Source organism: Aythya marila, assembly GCF_965140915.1.
Source record: "Aythya marila genome assembly, chromosome: 11".
NCBI lineage: Eukaryota > Metazoa > Chordata > Aves > Anseriformes > Anatidae > Aythya > Aythya marila.
In genome coordinates this window covers 8,518,933-8,544,958 of record NC_139052.1, presented here as the reverse complement: position 1 = coordinate 8,544,958, position 26,026 = coordinate 8,518,933, and the positions used below count along the sequence as shown (strand labels likewise).

At 39.8% G+C, this 26,026-nt stretch overlaps 1 protein-coding gene across 3 annotated transcripts in view; it reads left to right on the top strand.

Annotated features, from left to right (window-relative positions):
- SCAPER (S-phase cyclin A associated protein in the ER) overlaps positions 1-26,026 on the top strand; it is a 184,614-nt gene that overhangs the window by 23,264 nt on the left and 135,324 nt on the right. Inside the window, exons 1-5 of one of the 3 annotated variants that reach the window (XM_082769213.1) lie at positions 4,100-4,146; positions 5,763-5,838; positions 8,135-8,252; positions 16,802-16,872; positions 21,055-21,249. In XM_082769213.1, the coding sequence (XP_082625339.1) occupies positions 4,106-4,146; positions 5,763-5,838; positions 8,135-8,252; positions 16,802-16,872; positions 21,055-21,249 (501 nt within the window). In that variant the 5' untranslated portion in view covers positions 4,100-4,105. Of the gene's footprint in view, positions 1-4,099; positions 4,147-4,583; positions 4,992-5,762; positions 5,839-8,134; positions 8,253-16,801; positions 16,873-21,054; positions 21,250-26,026 lie in introns of those variants that run through there. The other 2 variants (XM_082769214.1, XM_082769215.1) reach the window with 2 other exon arrangements.

Here is a 26,026-nt window from a genome sequence, read left to right as displayed (position 1 = left end):
TGGGCTTGCTCAGATCCAGAGCCCACTGAGGTCAAATTAATCACTCTCAGTGGTTTAATTGAGATTTGCATAAGGTTGATGTTGGATTTGTTACTTCTCCTTTCAAGATTAGTCTATTTCTGGAAGTCCTCTTTCAAATAGAAAGAAGTGACACCAGCTTATCTGGAATTCCAGAAAGGGAGCTGGTAAGGTGTTCAAGTAGAGCCCTCAATTAATGGAGCTTTGTCTGGTGTACTGTCCCTCATCCTCGGTGATGACGGCGATGTACTGCTCCCTGGTTAACCTCAAATTCTATTAACTGCAAAGAGCTAAGACACTTCATTTGGGAGATGTGAGACTACAATATTGTAATAAATCAGTAAATGTGTTACTGCAATTTCCTGACCATATAAGAAATGTCTCTCCATTTAAAAAATAAATAAATAAATAATAGTGACTTAAGTCTAATATGCTTTATTGGTGTAGATGTCAAATTTCCTGTCAGTATTTATGGAAATCATATATACAAAGTGTGAGTGAAGTCAGGCTGCTTGTGGTTTGTGTAGATAAAGCAAATCATATAAGCAATCAAAACAAAAATAAGATTTGATTGATTTCCAAAAATAGTACTGAAGATACTTTGTCTTCTTTGTTCAGTGCATTACTAACACTCCAGAAAAATTCTTTACTGCATATCTTAAGGCTTGAAAGATTATACAGATTAGATTATACATTAGATTATACTGGCTGCTCTTGGCTTGGACTGGCGCACGCTTCGTTGGGTTAGAAACTGGCTGGATAGCCGGGCCCAAAGAGTCGTGGTGAATGGAGCCAAGTCCAGTTGGAGGCCAGTCACTAGTGGCGTCCCCCACGGCTCAGTGCTGGGGCCGGTCCTCTTTAATATCTTCATCGATGATCTGGACGAGGGCATTGAGTGCACCCTCAGTAAGTTCGCAGATGACACCAAGTTAGGTGCGTGTGTCGATCTGCTTGAGGGTAGGAAAGCTCTGCAGGAGGATCTGGATAGGCTGCACCGATGGGCTGAGGTCAACTGCATGAAGTTTAACAAGGCCAAGTGCCGGGTCCTGCACCTGGGGCGCAACAACCCCAAGCAGAGCTACAGGCTGGGAGAGGAATGGTTGGAGAGCTGCCAGGCAGAGAAGGGCCTGGGAGTGATGGTTGACAGTCGGCTGAATATGAGCCAGCAGTGTGCTCAGGTGGCCAAGAAGGCCAACGGCATCCTGGCTTGTATTAGGAACAGCGTGACCAGCAGGGCTAGGGAGGTGATCGTCCCCCTGTACTCAGCTCTGGTGAGGCCGCACCTCGAGTACTGTGTTCAGTTTTGGGCCCCTCGCTACAAGAAGGACATGGAGGTGCTTGAGCGGGTGCAGAGAAGGGCGACGAAGCTGGTGAGGGGCCTGGAGAACAAGTCCTACGAGGAGCGGCTGAGGGAGCTGGGCTTGTTCAGCCTGGAGAAGAGGAGGCTCAGGGGTGACCTTATCGCTCTTTTTAGGTACCTCAAGGGAGGCTGTAGCGAGGTGGGGGTTGGCCTGTTCTCCCACGTGCCTGGTGACAGGATGAGGGGGAATGGGTTTAAGTTGAGCCAGGGGAGTTTTAGGTTAGATGTTAGGAAGAACTTCTTCACTGAAAGGGTTGTGAGGCACTGGAACAGGCTGCCCAGGGAAGTGGTGGAGTCACCATCCCTGGAAGTCTTCAAAAGACGTTTAGATGTAGAGCTTAGGGATATGGTTTAGTGGAGGGCTGTTAGCGTTAGGTTGGAGGTTGGACTCGATGACCTTGAGGTCTCTTCCAACCTAGGAAATTCTGTGATTCTGTGATTCTGTGATATCAGATTATACATATCTGTACCTAAACAGCTGTAATAGCCTCCAAAGAGCAAATTCAATATGGATGTGCAAAGAGCAAGTTTATTAGTTTATTAACAATATGTTCACATGCCAAGATGACTGAAGATAGCAGCAGGAAATAAGAATAGCTGGAATAATATAGCAAGCAAAACCAACCAGCCAAACAACAAAAAAAAACAACTAACACCCAACCACCACTTGCTGAAGCTCAGCAAGAAGGACAGCATAGAAAATCATATTCTTCACTCCATAGTTTGCCTGTGTCAAAATGCAGTCCAGACACTTCCTAGCACTCAGTTACCCAATCATATCATAAATACGAGATTGTTCTGGTAAGGATGTAAGAAAATGAAAGAGGGCCTTACATTCTCTCGATATTTTTAACCAAGTGCATAGCAAATGCATTGCTATTGTAACTTGCAAATAAAAAGCGAGTATTAGTGATGCTATTTTAAAAACAGAATGCAAGTCATGTCAAACAAAAAGCTTTTTATGTGCTGAACTTTCTGACAAATCTCTCCTCTAGCCAAATTGCATATAGTCTTTCACAAATCTGTTTGGAGCTACTTTTTCAATCACAAACGAATTAATGTTAGAAGATCACATTCAACACAGATTTCCAATACATTGGCTCATTTGTGCCTCCTTCTAATGACTTGACTGAAGCCATGATACCACTTCTCTAAAACATCAGCAAATATAAATCTGTTCCTCTTAAACTGTCAGCATGAGAGCAGTTGTCCAGCAATTGAAAGTGCCATTCCTTAACAGCTGTTTCCTGCAGGTGAAGCTATCTGCCTCATGTTCGCTACGGTTTTTTTACACTTCTACATTTTAATTTTATAAAGCACTACTCAACTTGCATAAGCTGTGATTTTCTTTAATGGAAGTCATTTATACTCTTTCAGAATAAGTGTATTCACAGTAGTGAATTCAGACAGTTTTCAATTTTGACATATCCTAATTTTGTTTTCATCACAGGTAAACATTATAAGCTGTATGTAAGACAGTGAAGAGTATCTAAGAGCTGCATGCAGAGATTATCCCTCCATCTTCCATTTTAAAAGTTGCTGGCTTTTGACAGGTGAATTTAGGTAAGGGAAAAACCAACCTGAGCAACAAATTAAAGACAATTGTGTTTAAGTGCCATGTGCTTGGATTTCAAAATGGCCATCATTTGCTTCAGTAGTACCCAAATACAACATTGTGAGCATTCTAATTATTAATAACTCCTTCACAAATTATCCTGAAGTATTTTAGACTCTGCAGACTTTACAGACCTATTTTTCTACTTCTTTGCACTTAGTGCAGTTATTAATATGTGAAGAAATAGGTTATGAAAGGACACTTCTGATGCAGTATCTGATTTGGCATCAAATCAGGGTACCAGGATTTGTCACAGGCTTCTGAAGCCCTGTACCATGGTGCTGAGCTCAGCTACAGGAGCCCAAAGAGGCAGCTGGGGACACTCAGACAGCTGCCTGGGCACAATAAACGAGCTTGTTATCGAAGGACAGCGTCAGGGCTGGGCTGGGACCTCCAGAGGCCATCTGGCTCAGCTCTCAGCGCAGGACCAGAGTTATGTGCGTCATTCCTGAGAGGTGGTTGTGCTATTTGTGACCGCAGCTGAGGCACGTGTGATTTCCCGTGCAATCCATACCAATGCTTGAGCTATCGTTACTGTTTTACACATGGAAACCGGAATCGTCCTGGGTAGAATTTCAGCCTCTTACTTATCGTTGCTATCCCCTAGGAAACGGATCATTCCTAACCATACTTTTACATGTTGGGCACTCCTATCGCTCCCCGTTTGCCTTCCCTTTTGGCTAAACAGTGCCCTTGTCCGACGTTTCCTCACGAGCCCGCTTGCCCAGGCCCCGGCTCTCAGAAGACCCGCACCCCCTGTGCCTTCAAGCCCGGTGCCCCAGCAGTGCCAAACCCCAGGGCGCAACCTCGCTGCGCTGCCTATACGCGCAGGGTACGTACGTAATTATTTATTAACGCCCGCAAATTTGGTTCTCCGGTCCCCCAGGAGGAGCGGGCTCGGCGCTGAGGGACTCGGCACCGCCGCCCCTCGGCGCTCCCTGACGGGCTGAGGGCAGCCAGGTGCGGGCAGCCAGGTGCGGGCAATGCCTTCACCGGCGCAAACGGCGCATGCGCGGGCGGCAGCAGTGGGGTGTGCGTGTGTGTCTGTCTGGTGGGGGGGGCCCAGGCCGCGCAGGGCGGCGGGCGGGCGGGCGGCCAGGCGGCGGGCGGCGATGACGTCACCGCGGCGGGACGGCGCGGCGCGGCGGAGAGCGTGAGTGCCCCAGCGCGCGTCCGGGCCGGGGAGGGGCGCGGCGGCGGGGCAAGATGGCGGCGGGCCAGCCCCCCCCCCCCGGGGCCCGTTGCTATGGGCAACCGCGGAGCCCCTGAGGGGGCGGCCGGCCCGAGGCGGCCCGGGCCCGGGGGGCGCCGCGCTGAGGGAGCGCCCAGGCCCTGCGGCGAGGGGCCCGGCCCCTGCCCCGGGCTGCGGCCTGAGGGGAGGCCCGGGGGCTGCCCGGGCTGAGGGGGGGGCCCCAGGTGGGCCGAGTGTTTCCACAGGCTGAGGGAAAGCCCCGCTGCGCAGCCTGATGTGCCAGTAAACCTGCAGCGCGCTGGCTGCCAGCTTCTCCCCTCTCTGCGCACGTTCCTCCTAACAGATCCCTGTGTCCTGCACTCCCGGGAAGTTTATGTGGGGCCCGACTTTTCCCTTTCAATACGCACCTCGCTGTGCCAGCTTTTATTACACCCCGATTATAATCGAGTGAAGCGTGGTGGTCACAAGCGGCTTGCTGAGACGTCTCGGGGCTGAAGGCTCCTTTTGCTTCTCATGCCCTAAGTAATGCTGAAATACAGCGGGACCTTGTTTTCAAGAACTCAGCTTCCTTCAACCAAGTGTGGATTATTTCAGTGTTTTCTTAGGCTCAGGAGGTTGTCTTAAGGCATGCAAACAAGTGCAAACCGTAACAGCTGGCTGTTTGTGGGCATGGGTTTTGGCTGTTGGCTTTTCAGAAAACTCAGCAACGTGGGGTGGAAGCTGTAATCTGAGAGCGAGGGAACATCCTGGTTAGGGCAGTACCAATAATAACCGATAACAAAATCTCCCGTGGGATCTGGCAAAAGGTTAATCTTGTTCTCTGATCTAATTTCTGGAACTTCAGAAGTGCTTTTAACTTCTGTTTAGCATCTGAATGTTAAGAATGTGTAAGGACTGTTGCAGAAGAGTTTTTGCACTAATCAGAAGCTGGCTGGGATTTATTTCCACCCTGAAGCCAAGGATTTAGTTTTATTTTAGCATTGTTACAGCAATTGTGGATTTTTTTGATAAACCTATAAACATTTAATCCAGTGTACTTCTCCATTTTTGGCAGTGGTTCCCTAGTTCAATACTGGATTAAATAATACTTGATCATAATTAACTTCTATAGGAACTGTCACTTTTTTTTTCTTTTTTTTTTTTTTGAGAACAGAAGTTTTTGGATTTACTTTGCTTCACTGCTAATTATCTGTTATGAATTTTTAGTATCTCTGATTCACTTTTCTTTTTGAACCTCTAAATAGTTTGCTCAGTCCTCTGTCACGGGAAAGATCATTGTTGCCTTCCACTATTCTTTAGCAGTCTGTGCACTGATTTATTTTGGAGCCCCATAAAATTCATTGTACTGTTTACTATCTTACTACATGTGCATATATTTTTTCTATAGGACCATTCTCTTCTAATTTTCTTCTTGGGCTGTTTTTATTAAGGAGTTATGCAAATACTCTATAATAACTGTCCTCTGAAAATGTTGAAATGTTCGTTAGATGTCCTTGACATAAATGCTGCTAAGAAGCTAAAATTAATTTCATAGATGGTTTAAGTAAAATTGATCAAATGTATTTATTTTGACACAGATATGAAAACTCAATGGGGTCATCCAAAAACGTAATAAATGAGCCCGTTGACATGGAGGAAGGCTATAACATGATGGTAAGTCATTTAGCTACTGTAATAGTATGCTATACATACCTGTTGTTATTATATCATAAATAATGAAAAGATAATGTATGGCAAAAATTAAAAACTGTCATTGTGAGATGTTGAAATGGGAGTACCATCTGTAAGATGTGAATAATCTATGCACAGGTTTTAGTACTGAAAAAGTCCTCACTGAAGTACTAGTATCTGCTTTTGGACATAGTGTCTCAAAGAAAGATGTGAATCTGTTGGAGACAGTCTTGAAAACAAAACCCTGGGCACTCAAATTCAGAAAACTTGAAGTCTGAGATGCGGAAAATGTGTGAAAGAAGACTAAAGGGGTAGAAGTAATAAGCTTGGAAGATGGGAGGACCGATGGAGAATGGAATGGAAAATAACTGTAAAAATAATGGGAAAGAAGAGAAAATTCAAATGGTTTCAAATTCCCTGTGTATGTCAAGAATGAGTAGTTTTATGTAGGAAAGCTGTAGAGATCATGCAGAGTGAATGTTGCCTGCTGGTGGAGGATTCAAAAGAACCAGTAAATGAGGAAAGATTTATATGTATATTTACTCCATTTTTAGCAGCAGGATGCTATAGATTAGCTCTACTTCCAGGTAAGGAGAGAGATTTTTTCTTACTTGAGGATAAATTAATGCAAAATGCAGGTTGAACATTCTTATTTTGTTTTAAGACAGGTGCATTTCAGAGACAGTTAAGATAAATCAAAATTATTTGACTCAGTTGTGAAGGTACCATAGGTATTTATATCAGGGATTTATACAGTAGTTAAGCTGATTTTAAAATAGTTAAGTGACATTTGTGAGTCTTTAACTCTCTGATGATGAAAAGTTTCTTGTTAAGCAACAAGGGAATAAAAACCCCAAATAAACATGATTCAAAGAAATGGTCACTTACTAAAATTTCCTAGTGAGAACAGGCAGTTAGATAGAACAAGAATAGACTAGAACCAATGTAGTGTAGATCTGGTTTATTCATGTGCTTTGCTTGAGTTTCTTTGGATCAAACCATAAAATTTGCTTTTTTATTCATCACCTTTTTCAAAAGTCCACTTAATAGTTCTGCTGTGTTTTTTCTATTATTACATAGTAATAACTCAAGGTGGCTCAGTGGGGCACTAGGTGGCACACTGCAGCTTTAAAAGGAGCAATTGAGGGCATCTGAATGAGAGAAACTTAGCCTAACATTGCTATATAAGCATTCAAGTAAAAGTAGCTTTTTGTTTCTATTGCATTTTCTACCATCCTGATAAATTATAACTACTCATCTGCTATATTCATTTTTACGGCATTTTCTTTCAAAGATGCGCTAGTGCACGTGCGTAACAAAGTGCTTGCAGGCTTGAGTCATATGATGGTAAGAGTGAAAAGAGGAATGCGTCTTCTGACTAGTATAAAATCAGTCTGTTAGTGTGTAAAATAACATTCAGATCTATGTAAGTTTGTCAGGGTTAAAGATACCTTGCTCAGTGGCTTTGTGCTATCACTGTGTATAGACTTCACATTATGGTATATAGCTTGGCTTAATTTAAATTATTTTAATAGCTTGGATTAATTTCTGAGGAATAACTTGATGCAGTCTAGAAGAGGCAAGATTTTGTCTAGTTGGTATCTGTCAGCTGATACAAATATTTCTTAACATGTTTGGTTTCAAGGATCTTGTGATAGTATCTTTTTCAAGTGCAAAGAATGTGTTTCCTAGGTAAGCGAAGTTCATCCTCAGTGCCTCTCATTTTCTGTGAATCGCTGCAGCTTTCTAGTAAAAACAGCTGACTGTAGTTGCCAGGAAATACTTTCTAGGTTCTTGTCTTCTCTGAAACAGAAGTGTATTTTATTTTATTTTAGATGGTTCTGATAAATCCTGTGTCTGTCTTCAGGCTCTTTTCAGTCATCTAGCACATGTATTTTGGTACTATGCAGCTTTTTTCTAGATTAATTAGTTCTATTTAACTCAAGGTAAACAAAGCATTTTAAAATCTGCTGTGATGTTCTTATGGAATTGATGATGAGTTAAAAGGAGCTTAAAAAAAAAAGTGTGGCATAGACACCCATTCCAAGCAATGGGGTAGGAATTCATGTCATTTTGATGAATCAGTCTGCTTATCAGATACAAAAACGGTTGTGAAAACAAGTACATTTTGAACAATTAGTGAAAATAAGTTATCTTCAAACTCCCTTTGAATGGTTTAACCACATACTGGATGAAATTAACATACCAAGACAAAAATTTGTACCTGTATACATATACATACACACACATTTTCTGTTCCTGTATTTCTTGTTTTCAGGCTTCTTTCCAGCGCTCTAATAGCCATGATAAAGTGAGGAAAATAGTTGCAGAAGAGGGACGAACAGCAAGGAACCTAATCGCATGGAGTGTTCCACTGGAAAACAAAGATGATGATGGTAAGTATTCAACTGTCTTCCCCCAACTTTTTTATCTCCTGTCTCTTTGTTCACTGGAGTTGCTTGCATGGAAACATGTTTCTGATGTAGGATTTTGCATTTTAAACAAAAGGTTGTTTCATGTCCATAGCATAGTTTTATTTTTTTTTTTTTAAATGTATACCCTGCGGTTGACAGTTCACTATAAAACCTGTTCAGTAACAGATAAACTCTTTATTTTTCTGTAACAGACATCTAAGAATGTCCTGTCTTGCTGATACTATCAAGATACCTATGTAATATAATAATGTTATCTTAAAATACTGGGCTTGGAAAAGGTTATTAAAAGCCAGTCTTCAGTAACTTGGGGTTTCAGATTGGTAGGGATGGCTTAGAGCAATCCAGCAAATTGCTCTCTGTGCTCTAAATCAAATAACTTCAGTAGTTTCTTTTACTATCACTTCAGTCTCTGTTTAACATCTGTGAAGAGCCTTTAAGAAAGGGAATATTTGGGGACAGCTTTCTGTAATGTGAGTCCTCAGAACAATTTTGTTACTGTTGTAGTATTCTCTTATGGCCTGATGGCTTAAGCAGACAGGAATTGACTTTGGATTTTCATACTGCTCAAGCTGTTCCAGATGTCAGAAAGCTGTTTTTAAGGCCCTCATCTCAATTTCTTTTGTAGCTCACCTGTCCCTGTGGAGGTGCTGCTGCTTTTGAGACTTGGGCAGGGGTGTCTAAAAGTGGTGGGGCTTGTTTTTGTTTTTCTGTGAGGGTGGTTGAACACTGGAATAAGTCCCCCGATGAATCTGTGGGCAACTTTCATCTTTGAAGATGATTTAAACCTTACTGGATGTAGTCCTGGGAAGACTTCTGTAGCTGACCCTGCTTTGAGCAGGGAGGTTGGATTAGGTGATCTCCAGAGGTTCATTCCAACCTCAGCTATTCTGTGACTTGGCCAGTGGAAAAAATATTTCTAGGATCAGTTATGCCTGTGTTACAAAGTAATTAACCTTCTGTCTGCAGCAAACCAAAGCAAAGTTTAAAATGTCTTTGTGGCTTGCTTTATGCTCAGAGGTGTACTTGTGATTTTTTTCCCTTCCTTTTAAAGCTGAAAGGTCTGAAGTCACATGAGAGAATGAAGTGTATGAAAACCTGTTCAGCTCTCTGTGTGTGGGCATCTGTATGGGTTTCATCAAGGAAATTGTGTTCAGCTGATAATGCAGAGCTGTACCTCTGTTAACAGTGACAAGTAGGATGATAGTAAGCATGTATTTATCAACTAAACATTATAAACCTAATCACAAGTATCTGCATTTACAAGCTTTGGTTTCGGGTTCTGACCCTGAAGTAAACTTCAGCATGGTCCCAGTTACCGAGTGCCTTGGATTGCCTTTCCAAAGCAGATGGCCTCAGGGCTGTTGTAGAGTGACACTTATAGTAAGCACTAGCTGGTCAGCAGAGAAACATGCACTGTGCATCTTTCCTAGCTTTACGTAGGAAGAAAAAATGAAACAACATCCAGTTGTCAAGAAGCGTATGATGGGTTTCTTGATCAAGCAGAACCAATGAAGCTGCCATGGTTTCTTTTTAGGTAGGATAGAAAGATGTGACACAATAAGAGAAATAGTTTAAGATTTAACTATAATCTGCCAAAGCAAAACACACACAGTAGAACACAGATTTGGATCACGTGTAGCAGTCTCCAGAAGATGAATTTATTTATTTACTCGTCTTAAAACTGCCTACACATTCTTGAGTATGTTGGTATTATTGGAACCAGGGCACAGGATGGGAGGTGCAGGGCAGTCCCCATGGCCGAGGGGCAGCCTTTCTCTCTGGCAAGCCAAATGGCCCCGGGGAGCCAGCCCCAGAAAAGGGGCCCTCAGCCCCCCCAACCTCCTCCTTGCCCACGTGAGGGCATCTTCCAGGCTGCTCCCAACACAGTCGCCTTTGGCCATGCGTGGGCCGCTCCATCGCAGAGGCTTGTTGAGGTCTCAGTGGCCACCACTGCCTAGCCTTTGCTGCGGGCCCTATAGAACAGGCCTCCTGCAGCTGGCCCACCACTCACTGAGCATCTCGGCCCTCTGACTGCCAGCTCGTGCGGCAGGAAGGAGACTGGGAGAGCCAGGCAAGCAGCAGGTCTCTTGGTGTGCAAGGACAGCCATGCGGTCTGCTGAGGCACCAAGAAGGAGCGCACCTGAGCAGAAGGAGAGGTGTCGTGGGCACAGGGATAGCACCGATGGCACAAGAGACACCAGTGCCCGAGGGACCTCTGGCGTCCAGCCTACAGACAGGTACAGGAGGTACCAGTGACACCGCAATGATGCGGGCAACAGACCAGCCCCTCAGACACCCAGCGACAGGGGGCCTGGGCCTTACCACAGGAGCAACGGTGACGTGGGGCAAAGGTGGGAGCATGAGACAGACAGCTGCGGGGAGCAGAGGTGTGCCCATGGTCTGGAGCATGGTGCGGGACCCAGCACTGGCTGTAAACCAGATGGCACCATCAGACCCATGCATGAAAATCAACTCGACGGTGGCATACGACCGAGGCATGGGACTGGGCGACACCCTGGTTTGGCCCTGTGGCCTGAGAACATTCCGGACGGAAGGCATCCTGTCTGGGCAGTCCCAGGCAAGGACTGGCTTAGCCTTTTGCCCAACACCACAGAGCCCATGGAGCTGGATCCACCAGATGTGGAAGAAGGGATGGAAGTGGGTCCACCTTGGCCAGAAGAGACCTGGGGCTACTGCGGCACGTCTTTGTGCTCTGTCATCCGAGAGCACCAGCAACATCACAGGAGTGCCCGGCGAGCCCCCTACTTGTTGCTCAGGCTCCATCACAAGCGTTAGCTTGGAGCCACCAAACACCACAGACATCCCGCAGGTTTGCCTGCAAGATGTCCCAGCAATAAACAGCTCTTGCCGATTCTCAGGGGTTATGTCAGTGCTTCTTTTTTTTGGGGGGTGGGAGAGGAATGGGCTAAAATTGGATTAGTGGAGGTTTAGGTTGGATATTAGAAAGAACTTCTTTACCGAAAGGGTTTTTAGGCATTGGAACGGGCTGCCCAGGGAAGCAGTGGAGTCACCATCCCTGGAGGTCTTTAAAAGACGTTTAGATGTAGAGCTTAGGGATATGGCTTAGTGGAGGAGGACTGGTTGGTGTTGGGTCAGAGGTTGGACTAGGTGATCTTGGAGGGCTCTTCCAACCTAGGGTGATTCTGTGATTCATTTAAGCAGAATAGAATTGGGCCCTAAAGTATTTACAGATTCTGATTTATAGTACGTTTTACTTTTGGGGAAGGTAGCAGTGTGAATGAGTAGAGGTGAAAGGAACACAGAGTATGTTTTGAGCTATTCATGAGTTGGTTCAATTTTTGTTTAGTCTGTTACATTTTCTACCTTGCTTGTGCTATTCTTGTAGATAGTTTCAAGGAAGACTTTTTCCTCAAAAATTGGTGAATGAGAATTATAGGTGAATGTTTGCTCCGAGTATAACATTTTCTTCCACAGCATGAAGAAAGTAAAAGTGATTTATTTTTTTTAGATATTGCCCTTAAATAGTTGTATGTGACATTAAAACTCAAGTAGCTATAATCATTTCCTTCTTCTGAGCCTACTAGCAGCACTGTAATTTTTAAACTTTTTGCCAGTGCTGCTTTCTTGTTTTTAAAATTTCTTCAGTAAATCATATATTGAGCTTTTTGCACAAAGAATGTGGTGATAATTGCTTGATGGAAAAATGCCCTGTGGAAAGGAACTTGTGGCTAATGAGAGTCTGGCAGAGCCAGATCCTTTATCTCTTGACCCTTGTCTTGGCACATATGTCGGTGTCAGTGAGCTCGGATTCATTTTATGCTGATCTTTCAATATGTATTTTGTCCCAGAGGAACAATACATCAATATTATGAATTAGGACAGTTCGTACTCATTCAGGGGCTATGTAAATCAGGCCAAAGGTTCAGGTAGCCTCAGCCGATCCTGCAACTTATATGCAAAGCAGAATTTTGTCTTAGTGTTGTTGGTTTTTGTTTTTTTTTTCTTTTTTTTTCTGCTGGTAGTGTTCAGAGATATCGCACTGGCAGGAATAGTGTGAGATTTAACATTTTATATTACATACTGTTACTAATTATGGGATGATTTATTTTTTTTTCCGAAACAGTGAAGATACAGCCATTTGCTACTGTTAGTGTTACACAGGCTTATTAAATTTAAAATTCTGGATTCATTTGTTCTGTTTGTGTATCCTTGCTTTTTTGATTTCTTTATTTGTTTGTGTTCTTGGCATTTAACTTTTCCACTGAAAGACTTCAGCATTTTACATGGATAAGAGGGCAATGATGACAGGAATTGCAATCCAAACCTTCTAATTCTTTAAGGGAAATACATAATTCCTGTCAGTAAGAAATAATAGCATAAGAAGGAGGGAAGTTTCTGGAATGGTAGGTAGCACTTCAGTAACGTGTGTTGGAGCAGCATGCACCCTTGTATCAGATCTGAAATTCTAGTTATGAATCCAGATCGATGACATGAGAAAATCCACCTCAAAACATGATGACAACAGTTTAGATGAGGTATTGAACAATAACATGTTTCATCTGTTGCATTTCAGGTATTCCTTCACAGAATTCATCAATCTGCAGCAGATTGTGTTTTCGGATGGACTAACAATGCAGTTGACTTTGTGTGCTATTAGAATTGTGAAAAAATCAAGTAGTATGATATTCTGTCTCGAAAATTAAATTGGCCTTCCAAAGCCATGGCCACAAATCGCCCATTACAGGCACCTATTGTATCTTACCCTCTTCGGAAAGCTGTGATCATTCTGGTAGAGGACTTCAGAAGTTTTTCCTTTTAAATTATTTGATATGCCCAGCATGAAACTTGAGGTGCTGCATGCTGCTATGCACCACACACAGATTTTATTTACAAAATCTAAACCATGGTATTAGTGACAGTTAAAATGTCTCAGAAGCTTGACATCTAAATGTTAACAAAATGTAGGGTACCTTTATAACTTAAGGGATGTGTCAAAAACTGGAAAATCTTGTATTTGTAACTGTTCCCTTACTTGTTTAAAATCATTTTGGCTCTCAACATGTAGGAATCGCTTGTAGATTAAGCATTTCAGCGTAAGGAAACACATTTTATTGGTTGAAAGATATCTGGCACACTTTAGAGAGCCTGCAGAATAATCCACTCCTTTAGCAAGAGCCTGGTGCAATAAGTAGGTTTTGCAGTGTGTGATGAAAGAGATGAAACTTGGCTCTCTTTGGCCAAGCTAGGAGGTCTACGAGTCATGACTGAAAGCCTTGTGTGTAAGCGCTAGCAACGTTGGATCTGACTGTAACTGGCAGAATATAATGTGAAGGGAAAGGTATTCTTGAAGACTCCTTAGTTTCAGACCTTGAACTTTGTTGAAATGAATGGGATACAGTCTAGTGCTGCTCCATGAATACTGAGCCAATTATGTTCTGGATGAGACTGTGACAGTAATTTGTTTAAAAAAAATTCCATGCAAAATTCATTGCTGTAACTCAGGCTGGGATGGAAAAACATGGAGAGTTTTAACTATATCCATCCTTGAAAGTAGTTTCTCCAGTTCTTTTGCATTGTACGGTTAGAAAAACTGTATTTACTACTATATAAACTTTTAAGAACTGATTTATAGCAATATTATGCATTTCAGTATGTTTCTTCAGTTAAGGGGTTGAATGTAATCAGTATCATCCAGTTGCTTCCTCCAGGGAAACATCTTTGTCTTACTTGAAGTGAACTTCAGACAACCAGGTCTTATCCACGCCTCATCTTTGCAAAAATGTTTCTTAGGATGGAAAAACGCATCAGCTGGAGTTAGTAAGAGAGATTGCGGAGTACAGTTTGGTGAAATGTAGGACTAGTCCTGCAGTATAGACCTTGCTCCTTAGATGGAGGAAGAGAGGTGACAAAGTACATTGCTCGTGCCATGTGTAAGAACTGGAGGGAAAGAAAAGAATGGTTCATTACCCAGTTGTGTCCTCAGATTCTTCCAGGGAGGTGAAAAGAAAGAAAATTGAAAATTTTTATAATTTCTGCTGAAGATCAGATAATAAACAAAAGTAGTGAAACAACAGAGATGTCTATCTCAGAACAGAAATGGCTGCAGCTCTTAAGAAATATAAAGCTGATTTTCACACTTCTGTCATCGAAAAAGAAGAGAGATGTGAGGGGTGATTGTTGGTGTAACAGAAGGCTTTTGAAAATAGTTTATCAGTAGCCTTTTTTGGGAGATATTAACAGTTCAGCATTTTGTGACAGGAAGTCTTCACAAATCATAAACCCAGTGTGTCTGATATTTAATTACCAGAGAGAGGAAATGGACTTCAAGTATAAAATATGACTGGCTCCCTGAATGCTCCAAAACTGTGCTGCTTTATATATTTCATATTGGCAACTTAATAGCTAATGAGATGATCATCTTTTGTCGCTATTGTTCTTTCCTTAAAATTCAGTAAAAGCCTAATAGGTAATGCCCTTCACATGTCGCTGCGTCCCTGTGCCTTGGCTAGCAGTGCTGGTACTGTACAGTTACACACAGTATATTCATAAGCATTGAACGTTGCTTCTGTGTCGTCACTGCTTGTGAATATAGAGGGACAAAAGCAGAAAGGAAGTAATCTTCTAATAACCAGAGTCATTTGTTAGCAGGAAGAGGGAAAAGCTTGGAACTCTGATTGCTGATGAAAGACAGAACTTCTTGGCCCATACCTTGAAGAAATTTTTTAAGAAAAATTAATCCCTGCCACACATTATTTGCTTTCAAGTCCACAACACACAGTGTTTATGTGAGTTTTCTTGTCTCTACATGTATGCCTTACGTAGAAGGTGCCTGAAAACTTGCTTTTATCTTTACAGGTGACTTGTTCAGACATTTCCCAGTTTGTAGATGATGGATTTATTTATATTTTTTTTGTAGAATCTAGGGACAGTAACTCTCTTTTTTATCCATCTGTCATCTTAATTCTAACACACCCATATTTTTTTTGTAAGTCTTTTCACTGCAAGTTCTGTGTGCCTTTGCACTCCACTGTAAGCATTGCAGCTCTTACATTTTCAGAATGTAAATTATTTTAGAGTAGAGACTTAGGTGCTTGAAATTCTTCAGTTCTCATAACCATGACATAGAATTGGTCCACGGTTTAAGCTTTTTAGTAGATAAGAAGTTTTAATACATTTTGTAGCTGAATCTTTTTTTTTCCTGAATGATGCTAAATTGATCTCAATATATTAATTTGTACCTGTTGTTTTCACTAATGTAGCAATTCAAAAATTCATTATCAAGCAAATAATTTTTAATTTGCCTTAAAATTAAAGGCCATGTTCCCTAGAACAGCCAGTGATGCAAACCAGCTGGACAATTGCTTGATTAAAACAGGTTTACAGCTGCTTTACATAACCAGCGCAATGTAAAACAGCTGGACTATGTTAGGGAATCTGGCCTAAGTACTGCTAAAAACTGAACTGAACTGAACAATTCTGAAATTCAGGAATGATCTCCGTGATCTGTGAAGGGACTATATTCAATTAGTTCATTCATTTGCCTGGCTTCATCAAGCTAAATTATCTTGAAACTTTTATTTAGATCTGTGCTAGAGAGTACTCTTGTCATAGTGTTTTGTCTTACTTGCTCGTATTTTTGTTAATTAAATGCTCTGATTTTCATGTTGGAGGAATAAAAAACAAAATAAAACAATCAAACAAACTTACCCATGAGCAGATATCAAAGATTAAATGTAAGCGTGTCACGTTGGTTCAGGAGAACAGAAATTTAGAGCCTTGCAAAGATAACTCTTAATAAGTTAAGAAATTGCCCCAGACAACATTGAGAAATCATCCTAATTGTGGGCTTTTAAACTGATCTTGGAAGCATAGTTGCTAAGTGCATTTCATATAAGCAACAGACAAGTGCTTTTGAGAATAAATTTGAGAGATCTTGAGTGGACTGTCTCATGCTTTGGAAATATTTTTATTTATTTTTCCCTCTTTTTTTGCCTACCTAACTGTAAGTGAACTAAATCCAGAACTGAGTTTTGTTTTTTCCCATCTTTCTTGGCAGAAAATATCTTAATCTACTGGTAGGGTTGTTAGAACAGTTCCAGAAAAAGTGAATGATTTTATTTTTCTTTTCTGAGAAAGATACCTCTTGTTTTAATTCTGTAATAACATCTCAATATTATTAAACAATCATTCAAGAGCAGACTTTTAAAAATGTATATAGAAAACTGGTATCATATCTGACATCTCGGTTGTAGTGATATGATTTTCAGTGGCACTGAGCATTTGCAAGTAGGCTATCTTTGTTGAATAAGGTCTGTAGTTCTTGACTTCAATTTTTTTCATTTCTCTGTGTCTTCTAGCATCATCCTCATTCTGAACTGTTGAATATATATTTGGAATGTAAAATTTTATGAACTTTTAAACTTATTAATTGTGCCGATGTCAATATATCACAAGATGTGATATGTGCATTTTAGAATGCTGTATCTAATGAAAAGCGTTATTTTTGATGAAAAATGTTTCTCCCATAGGAAAATCCAAATGGCAAGCTGGCGGAAAAACAAAGAGGGTGACTCAAGGAACACACAAGACTGCAAAACAGGTATCTGCTCATTTTTTATTGTGCTTATGACATAAAATTTACAACATAAAAATGATTTTTGATACCATTGATACATTATTTGATGAATAATACATATACAAAAGTGCACATATTGTATTGTCAAAGGGTATGAGTTGTAAAGTCAAGCATTCCAAAGTTTTAAAATGCCAGAATTTTCGCTGCCTTCCTCAGTCTTTATTTTTGGCATTTCTTAGCCTCTGGATGTGTGGCTTTTTGACATTAAAGTTATTTTAAGTCCAGTGCAGTTCAACAATCAATTAATTCTTCCTGTAAGTGTGGTGCTTATACAAAGGCTACCATTCTGCCAAATTTCCGAAATTAAGGAAATGCTTTATTTTCTCATGTGTTAACAGCTGAGAAGTTTTTGTTTAAAGTTTTAGTGTATACTATTTTGGGAAGAAAAAAAAATCAGTCCAGGTGAGTAAAGTTTCAGAGTCCTAACTGAGAAATGAGTCTTAATGACAAGTATTAAGAAGAAAGGGCGCTTCTTCATGTTTTTCCTGTGTGAGTTTTATTATATTAATAAAGTAATACCTCGGTATTTATTCGTGTTTAATATTTTAACCATTACTTTTCTTTGATTAATGGATTTAGCTGCTAGTATGTCTTCAGCTGTCAAATACTTTGCACCAGCCTTTCAGATTTTGACAATAGCACATAGAAGCTGGTCTCTTTTTGAAAAAAGATGTTCTGCTTCTGTAGGGATGTTTGCATCCCTAAAATATAGGCATGTTAACTTCGCAGATGAGTTTAGCAACTTGTCCCTCCTTTCTTACTAGTATCTTACTAGTGTCCTAGTTTACTTATTCTGTGAAGGTGGGATTTTAATGAGGTGGTTGGGGTTCCAAGTTGATTTACCCTCACAGAACCTTTTGGATGAGAGTAATGTGCTGTGCAGCAGGAGTTCCATCTGTTTGAGTCATTTCGGATTACGTCAATACTGTGTTTTCAAAAGAATACTTTATTGTTACTCAGTGGCTCTGTGTGGGACTGCTGTATTAAAGCTATATTGCAGGAACATAATGCATTCCTAGTGGGCCCAATTAAGGTTTGAAATGGACTGCTGCGTGCTTGTGTATCTTGGCACTTTAATTTGGCATCCAGCACTTCTTTTTCTACTGTATTTTCGGCACTAAATACTGCTTTAAAATGGTGGCTTTCTTCTTCTATTTTTGCTTTTGTTGAGCCTTCAGATTTCATTTTCCTCTACATACAAATGGGACACTAGGCTCAAGAACATAAATGTACAAAAACTCTCTCATATGATCCTGTAAACCTCATCTTCCTCTCATCAGGGTGCTGGCACGTCTACTTTCAATAAATCTTGGCATCTCGAGAATAAATACACACTTCATACTTCACAGAACTCCAAGGCAACATAGTGAAATTATTTTTGGGAAAAAAAATAGTTTTAATCACTTTCTTCATCCATATTGAGTTACTTGAGATGTGAGGAAGACTATCCCCATGTTTTTTAACTTAAAAGGCAGCATACGTTTTCTGCAGTTGAAGCTTTTGAACTATTAGTGCAAGTGGGATAGTATGAACTAGCCTATCAGAATCGGTGCCATTTTTGAGTGGGTTTTGTTGCCTTAGTGAGGACAAGCATCAGGGTAGGTCTGCTAGATCATGTCTGTATAAGCTGTCCATGCAGAAGGATGCTTGCAGGTAAAGATTCTGCTGAACAATGTGTAGATTAACTCAGAAATCCTGGTAGTGTTTGGTGCCTGCATTAAACATTTCTATAGAATGTTTAATGCAATCCGTATAAAATATTAGTTGTGTCTTTATGGTAAAAGTAGTCTTTGTTATTGTCAGCTGTAACTCTTAAATTTGAGTTAGCAATGGCTTGCATTTCAGTAAAGTAGGTGCCAGTCAAACTTAGTTAAGTTTGAAAATAGCTTTTGGAGTCTGATCTTCATGGAGTATCTGGAGACTGATGTGGCAAACAATGGACATGATTTGGGTTCCTGTCTCAAAGTCCCCTTCTGTTTTGTTGAGTGGCAGATGCCAGGCTGTGACAAATTCAGATGCATAATGTTAGAACTGACATGCATCAGGAATTTTAATTAGTTTTTCTACTGCCTAACCACCAACTCAGTGCTTTCCTGCTTCCACGATTGTGTTTACAAGAGATTTTATAGTTTGGTGATTTGTATCTTGTCAAAGGTGTTCTGCTGGCATATGTTCTCCTGTTTCAAATTAGGGAAGAGTTACTCCTGCAGGGGCTTTGGAGGCACGGCTTCTGAAAAAGCATAATCTACCAATGAGTGAATATGTACCTCGTTCTGAGTTCTTGTTGGAGAGTTGACTCTCTGATACGTGGCTGAACTTGGAGTGACTCAGATGTTCGGTGGAACGTTCTGTGATTCAGCTGTTCTTACTGTTCTCATTGTCCTTCGGTATTTTAGTATAAACACAGCGATGTGTCAGATCTTGCAAAATAAGTATACTGGTTGCTGTGGTGGGACTTCAGGTTGTACTGCGTCTGGCTGGGATGTTAACTTTCCCTGCAGCAGCCCATACGGTAAAACCACCACAGAGGTCGACCACAGCCATAAACTAGAACTGCTTCAGACTTGTTTTGCAACAGGAGTACCGAAGTACTTCCCATCTGGGAAAGTAAACTAGAACAACTACTAGAGAAGGAAATGGTTTGTAAATATACTCCCCTGCCTATTTTACTGAGTCTGGAGGAGGCAGGAATCTTTTCTCATTTTTTTCTTTGTAGTTATTTAGCTTTCTGTGACTACGTTTTGTCTTCTGACTACCTCCACAGCACTGCTTTAGGTATGTGGGAAACTTGGACTTCAGTTGCAGTTTACTTTTATAGATGATAAATAGGGGTTAAATTTGCCCTGATGTTCTAATTTTATTTGCATCTTTTCCTGCACACACAAAGGCAAAAAGCAGAGTACTGTAGCTATGTAGTTAATACAATACCTCTATCACAAATGGTATGCAACTGGGATTTATGTTGTGTTTCCTGGAGGTTCTTCTCTGGCATGGTAGCTTTCCTTTTTTGTTGTTATGGGAGAGAATTTCAATAATAAGCTCAGTGTCATGGGGCCAAGGTCTGCGTTGGTGTTCTCAGCCAAATGGGCGTGCTTCAGAATCCTTTGGAATATAATTTGTAGATGGGTGACAGCACGTATCCGTCAAGGAGTAGCTGTCTTCATGTGACTAAGCTGAAGACACAAGGTGAGTGGATACATAACACTGAAGTGGCATAGTGGTACTTCGAAGCAGGTATTTGTGATCCCTCTCTATGCCAGCTTTCCTGCAGACAGTTGGATGCTCTCCCTCCACTCTCACAGCACTTAGCATGTTGGCAGTCCTCTGCATCTGTGCAGCAAAGTAGTACTAAACCAATTAGTCTGCATATTAACACTGAAAATCAAACAACAGATTTGTTGCAGGAAAAGCTGTTAAATTACAACTTAAAGCAGCATAAGGACAATTTCAGACTTGGCATAAGTAGAAACAACTTGATTCAGTGGCACAGTATTTGCAAAGGTTGAATTGAGCTTGCAGTGCAGTATGGTGAGTGGAAATCTTTGTGCAAGTAGTCTTCTCAAGTAGGAAAGCTTCCCTTTGTAACTCATTCTTGATGATTCAAGCATCAGAGAAGATGCTGGCATCTCTGAAGTGTAGCCATAACATATCAAGCAAAGGGCTAGCCACACAAGCATTTCTCTGATGTTACTGCTCACAGATTAGAACAAGTGCTTAAAAACAGTTAAGTTGTATGTGGTGCCCTGGTAGTAATTTAACTACGATGAAACATTGCTGGTTTGATTATTAGTAAAATTTTAATTTCATCTTTGGATGTACATATTTGTCACAGTAAGTACTATGGGGTATGTATGTAGTCAGAAAATGTAACTTTATCATTTGCAAAAGAGAATATCATGCATTGTGCAAAGTGAATGTTGAGTTAAAATGGTAAAGAAACCAAGTGGTTCTACATATCGGTTGCATTTGTTTAAGATGAAAAAGTTTATTGTAAAAACTTAAATCAGTGGGTTGCTGTAGTCTTCAGTAGAAAAATGTCATCTTTACAAATGTTTAAATATGTTTGAAAAAATGCATTGCACGGAAGCCCAACCCCTTACTGTACTTCTGTTTGTTCTCCTTTTCCTTTGTATCTTGTTTCTTTAGAACACTACCATAGACTGTAAATTAACTGCAGCAGCTGGAGATAAAAACTTTGACAAAAGCCCAACAAAAACAAGACAGCCTCGAAAAGTTGATCTGCGAGCTCGATACTGGGCATTTCTTTTTGACAATCTTAGACGGGCAGTTGATGAAATCTATGTTACATGTGAATCGGATCAGAGTGTAGTAGAATGCAAGGTAAGCTTTCAGCTGTTCTTTCTGCCTATTATCAAATGACACTTACTGCTGTTTTTTACTCTACAAAAAAGCCAGTAAGGAATTAGAGCATCAGAAGTATGTTATTTCATGCATTTATATAATGGAGGCTTGTAAATAGTAAAACTGATGGCATATTTCTTTAGATTTAAGAAGATGCTTTTATTTTAGGCAGTGACTTATTTTAAGGTGCATAAAACTTAATGACATGTAATCATGTTGTTAGATCTCAGTTTTTAATTAAATCAATATGTCTTATCAAGTTCTCGTTTTGCTAATTTTTCTAGCTGAATGCTGATTTTTTTTTTTTCCTTTTTTCCCCGTCATGTTCCCTACTGTAGGTGGCACTGTTGAGATTTAGCCTTTTTCCCAGTCTTTGGCTTGATGTTAAGTTCCTTAATTATACATTGCTCCCTTGTTTCAGTGAATTAGTTATCACTCTTCTAATTCACTCTGGGGTGATAAGAGAGAGATGAGTGGTCAAGCATAGACAATGTCTGGTTGGGATGTAAGGTGTTTTTCCTAACTTTGGATAGCCTGTATTTGTAATAAGACGTAAAACATGCACAGGCTATGATGATTTTTTAGTAGATCCACAGAAAGACCATTGTCATTTAGTAAATATAATTTACTTTTTAGAAATTGAGTTCGTTTCAAGCATTAATAGAAGCCAGAAGCATACGCTTTCAAAGAATTGTGAAAGCTAAGATTTTTTTGGTTTTCATATTAAATATAGCTGAAAACTCAACACATTCTGGAAACGATTATCTAATCACTGTAAAAAATTATATCAATTTAAGTAAACCATTTTCTTATCATACGTATCTAGTTCTCTACTGTAATCAGGCACAGCCAAATTGACTTTGAGATTAGCGTGCAAGTAGGTTTCATTGAAAGCAGGTTTGAAAACTGAACAGTAGCTAGAGGCTTCCAAACCGTTGGTTACTCTAACACAATTTAACATGTTGTTACTGAGCTGTCTTCCTGCTCAGGAAACTTCGCTGAAGAATTTTTTTGGTTTAAGAAAATCAGTCAGCCTTGCATTGTAATTAGATTACCATTTTAAACTTCTGTGACTGAAAGAACAGAAGTGTGTTTGTATCATTATCACATATTTTAGGGGTTAGATATCATTCAGCATTTTAATCATGCTACTTGATCTGTTCTCGGATGGAGATACTACATAGCCTAAGTGGAAAGTCTTCATTTTCGTAGACACTGGATGATGATGTGTGTATCCAGGGGCATCAGATTACTTGTTTGCTAAACATGGGTGGAAAAAAACAAAAATGAGTAAACAAGGGTTTCCAGTGTTAGATGTTGTAAAACTTGTATAACATTTGTGTTGCTTTTACTTTTAAAAGATGTTTTCTTTTTTAGCACAAAGAACGTGCCCTAAGTGAGCAGCTGGAATATTCATTTGTGGCATGGTCTTTTGTTTGTGACATGTTCTCTTAAAGATTGCTGTTAAATGTAAATCAGTACTCACCCCCGCCTTTGGACAGGAGGAGTTCAGGTCATTCTTAGGCTTTTTCCATTTTCAGTATTGCAGTACTGGCCTCCTGAATATTTTAAGATGGAAATTCTGCTTACAGATGTTTATTAAAGCTCATGCTACAAATAAGAACGGAATAGCTTTACTTCTATGTTCTTTTTTTTTTTTTTTTTTTTGGAGGGGGGGAACTTTTTATAGTGTGTAAAGATATCTGTCGGTTAAAATGTTACCAAAAAAATACCAACAGACAAATCAGCTCAGTTGAAAATGGTTTAATGTATTTCTACTGTAAGTAAAGAGCTGAGGATTTTGATAAATGAGAACTCCATATTGCTACATTTTTCTATTTACTTTTCACTTATTTGACAGAATATTTTGCTAACTCTTCATGAAGTACTATTTTTATTTTTACTGCTGAACACGTGAGAAACAATATTAAATAAGGAATCCTTTCTATTGAGATAAATGTATGATATAAAAAACAATTCACATTTCAACTTCTAAGTGATACCTCCTCAACTTTGTCTTGGTCAATTGGCACATGCTGTTCTATTTAAACATTGCAGTTGTATGAAGGTCATATTAAAAGATATTTGTAAAAATGAAATGTGACATTCAGGCATTTAAAACCTTCCCATTAACCCGGTATAAAGGTGTTCGTTTTTGATTTTGTACTTTTTGCTCCCTTGTAGTCTTACAGTTGGTATAGTTGTATTGATTATGTTGTCACTGGAGATAATGTTTGATGCTCCCAAATCGGAAAGGGCTCTAGTGGCTGCTTGTGGTTGAAAATGCAGATGAAAGGTTTGTGGTAAGGATACAAACAGTGGAAGTGTGTGTAAGATCAGCAGTGGTGGTGTGTATTTTCTCTCAACTTTGGGCACTGTTGTAGGTGGTAATTTGCTATTGATTTAACTGTGAGAACTCCCAAACTGTATGCATAGATACAGCTTTGTTGCTTTGCTTATAAAGATAAAACAAAAATTGTTCAATTATTTGAAAAAGAAATAAAGGATCCTCAAGTTTAAGCATTTCTCTGCGTGAATCAGTTTGTCCAGTGATGCTGTAGTCTAATAGATCTGACAGTGACGAGCTATAGTCTAATACATGTATATCTGTCTATAACCTTGGGCATTTCAAAACGTGAATGCACTGGATATTTATACGTTAGCTAGGTTTCTATGTCTAATCTTTATATGAAATTCTATTACCTAGTATTTTGTGGTTTTGGATGGTGAACTTAGGCACAAAAATACTAGTAATGCCAAGTACCCTTTGCATCTCTTTCTGTCTCCTAAAAGGAATTAAGCCCCAAACTATCTGCGGATGGAATAAGGCAGATTCCATTGCCAGTGGAATTTTGGTTAATGTAACAGAACTTCTGCGACTGATTGATGGTCTTAGGTGTCTCAGCAACTGGCAACGGGGAGAAGAGTTATATATATGCATAAAGTGTGTGTGTGTATGCGATAGAGTTTGAGCAACTGGATCCAGTAGCTAAGGATACTTTAAGTTTAGGAGATTCTCAACTACTTGAAATTCAACGGATGTCTTTTTCTTCCTCCTATGATGAATTAATGGCTTCAGCTGCTTTTTGTTTCAAAAAATTTGCTTTTCAAGATGTTAAAAATTTAGTTCAATGTTCTTTTTAAATTTCTGTTTGGCATTACTTCATACTTGTACAAACTTTTATCTTTCCACCTAGCCCTTACTTGTATAGTTCTACAAGATTTTGAGCAGGATAGTTTCTCTCCTTGTTTGTAATGCTCACATACATTGTTAAATCAGTCCACTTTGGGTACGGGTCAATTAAAAAAGTTTTATTCTTCTTGAGATTTTTATGCCCTTCTACAAAATGGAAAAAGTACAAGATACACTGTAAAGAGGTAGATAAAGCCTTTTCCTTAAGTCTTGACATTTTGTAGGGCGGTGTTAGGTGGAAGAACCAGCTGAAGCAATGTTAGTGAAGGCCTTCCAAGTGGGGGGATATCTGTGAGTGATTTACCATAGTTTCAGTTGATTGAAGGCCTCCCTGAAGGACAGAGGAACTTGTTTCATTAGGGGCTCTCACTGAGAATGCTTCGTGAGGGCTGGTTTTGGTTCAGGATATGCTAATTCTTATGATTTCAATCTCTTTGCGTGCAGACTGAGACCCGTAGTAATCCATGCTGATTACTGGATTTCAAGACAGCTAAGAAAATAAAACTGTTTCTAAATGTGTTGGAGCTAAAGGTAGAAAAAAACACACAAGGCTTTCCTAACTTCAATGAAAGGAATCTACAAAGATTCAGTATAATGGTCAAGTGAATCCAGGCCAGATCTTGACTGCATTTTCACTCATAAGAGCTGGTTCAACCCTGTCCATCTTACTTTTTGGAAGATAAGGTTTTATATTATTTATTTCTTTTTGTACATTTCAATTTTCTAGCTGCATCTACTTGGTGCCAGGGAAGTGATGGTGGAGGCAGAATACAGAATCTGAGTTTGTTACTTCTGACTTTTGAGGAGAAATGATTTGTTATACATGAATTTCCATTCTTTCCTTGTAGCGCTGCAAATCTCAAGAAAGGTGTCCCAAGAAGGGTTATGAAGCATCTTATTTCCTCTACGCAGGTCTCTGAGTGTTCTGTTTAGATACATTATTCTTGTTAGAATGTCCTGGTTTCCTTTGACTCTGAGTGAAAAATATCTTGGCTTTGCAAAGGAATTGGAAAAACAGAAGCAAAACCAAACTTGTGCAGAATACAAGGTTGTTGTTTTTTTGTTTGTTTGTTTTTAATTATGGTTTACTCAGCATCTCTTGCTTTCAACACCTAATCAATGCTAATTATGTCTCTATCAGTGTCATCTATTTACTGTATTTCTGTCACTTTCATAACCATTTTGGACATTGACTTAAGACATCTGTACAACCAGGTATTCATTTTTTTGATATCTAGGGGAACATTTCCAGCTAGAAGGAGAATTTCAGCATGAAGTAACGTCTGTTTTGTATGATGGAATATCTTTTCTTTTTATTCAGTAAAACCAAGTTTCCCTGAAAGCCTAAGACAGTGATTTATGTCTTAAAACATGTATAATTCTTTTTATGTTTCTTGCAAGACTGAGTCTTTCAGATCAATAGATTTTTATGGAACATACATTTTGAAACATTCTCATATTATTTGAGAAGGTCTAACTCTGCAGTTGGAATACATCAGGAGTACAGCAGTCTGCTGCTTCTCTCTTGTTTTAAAGAAAATGCTTTTTCTGAGAGTGAAGTTG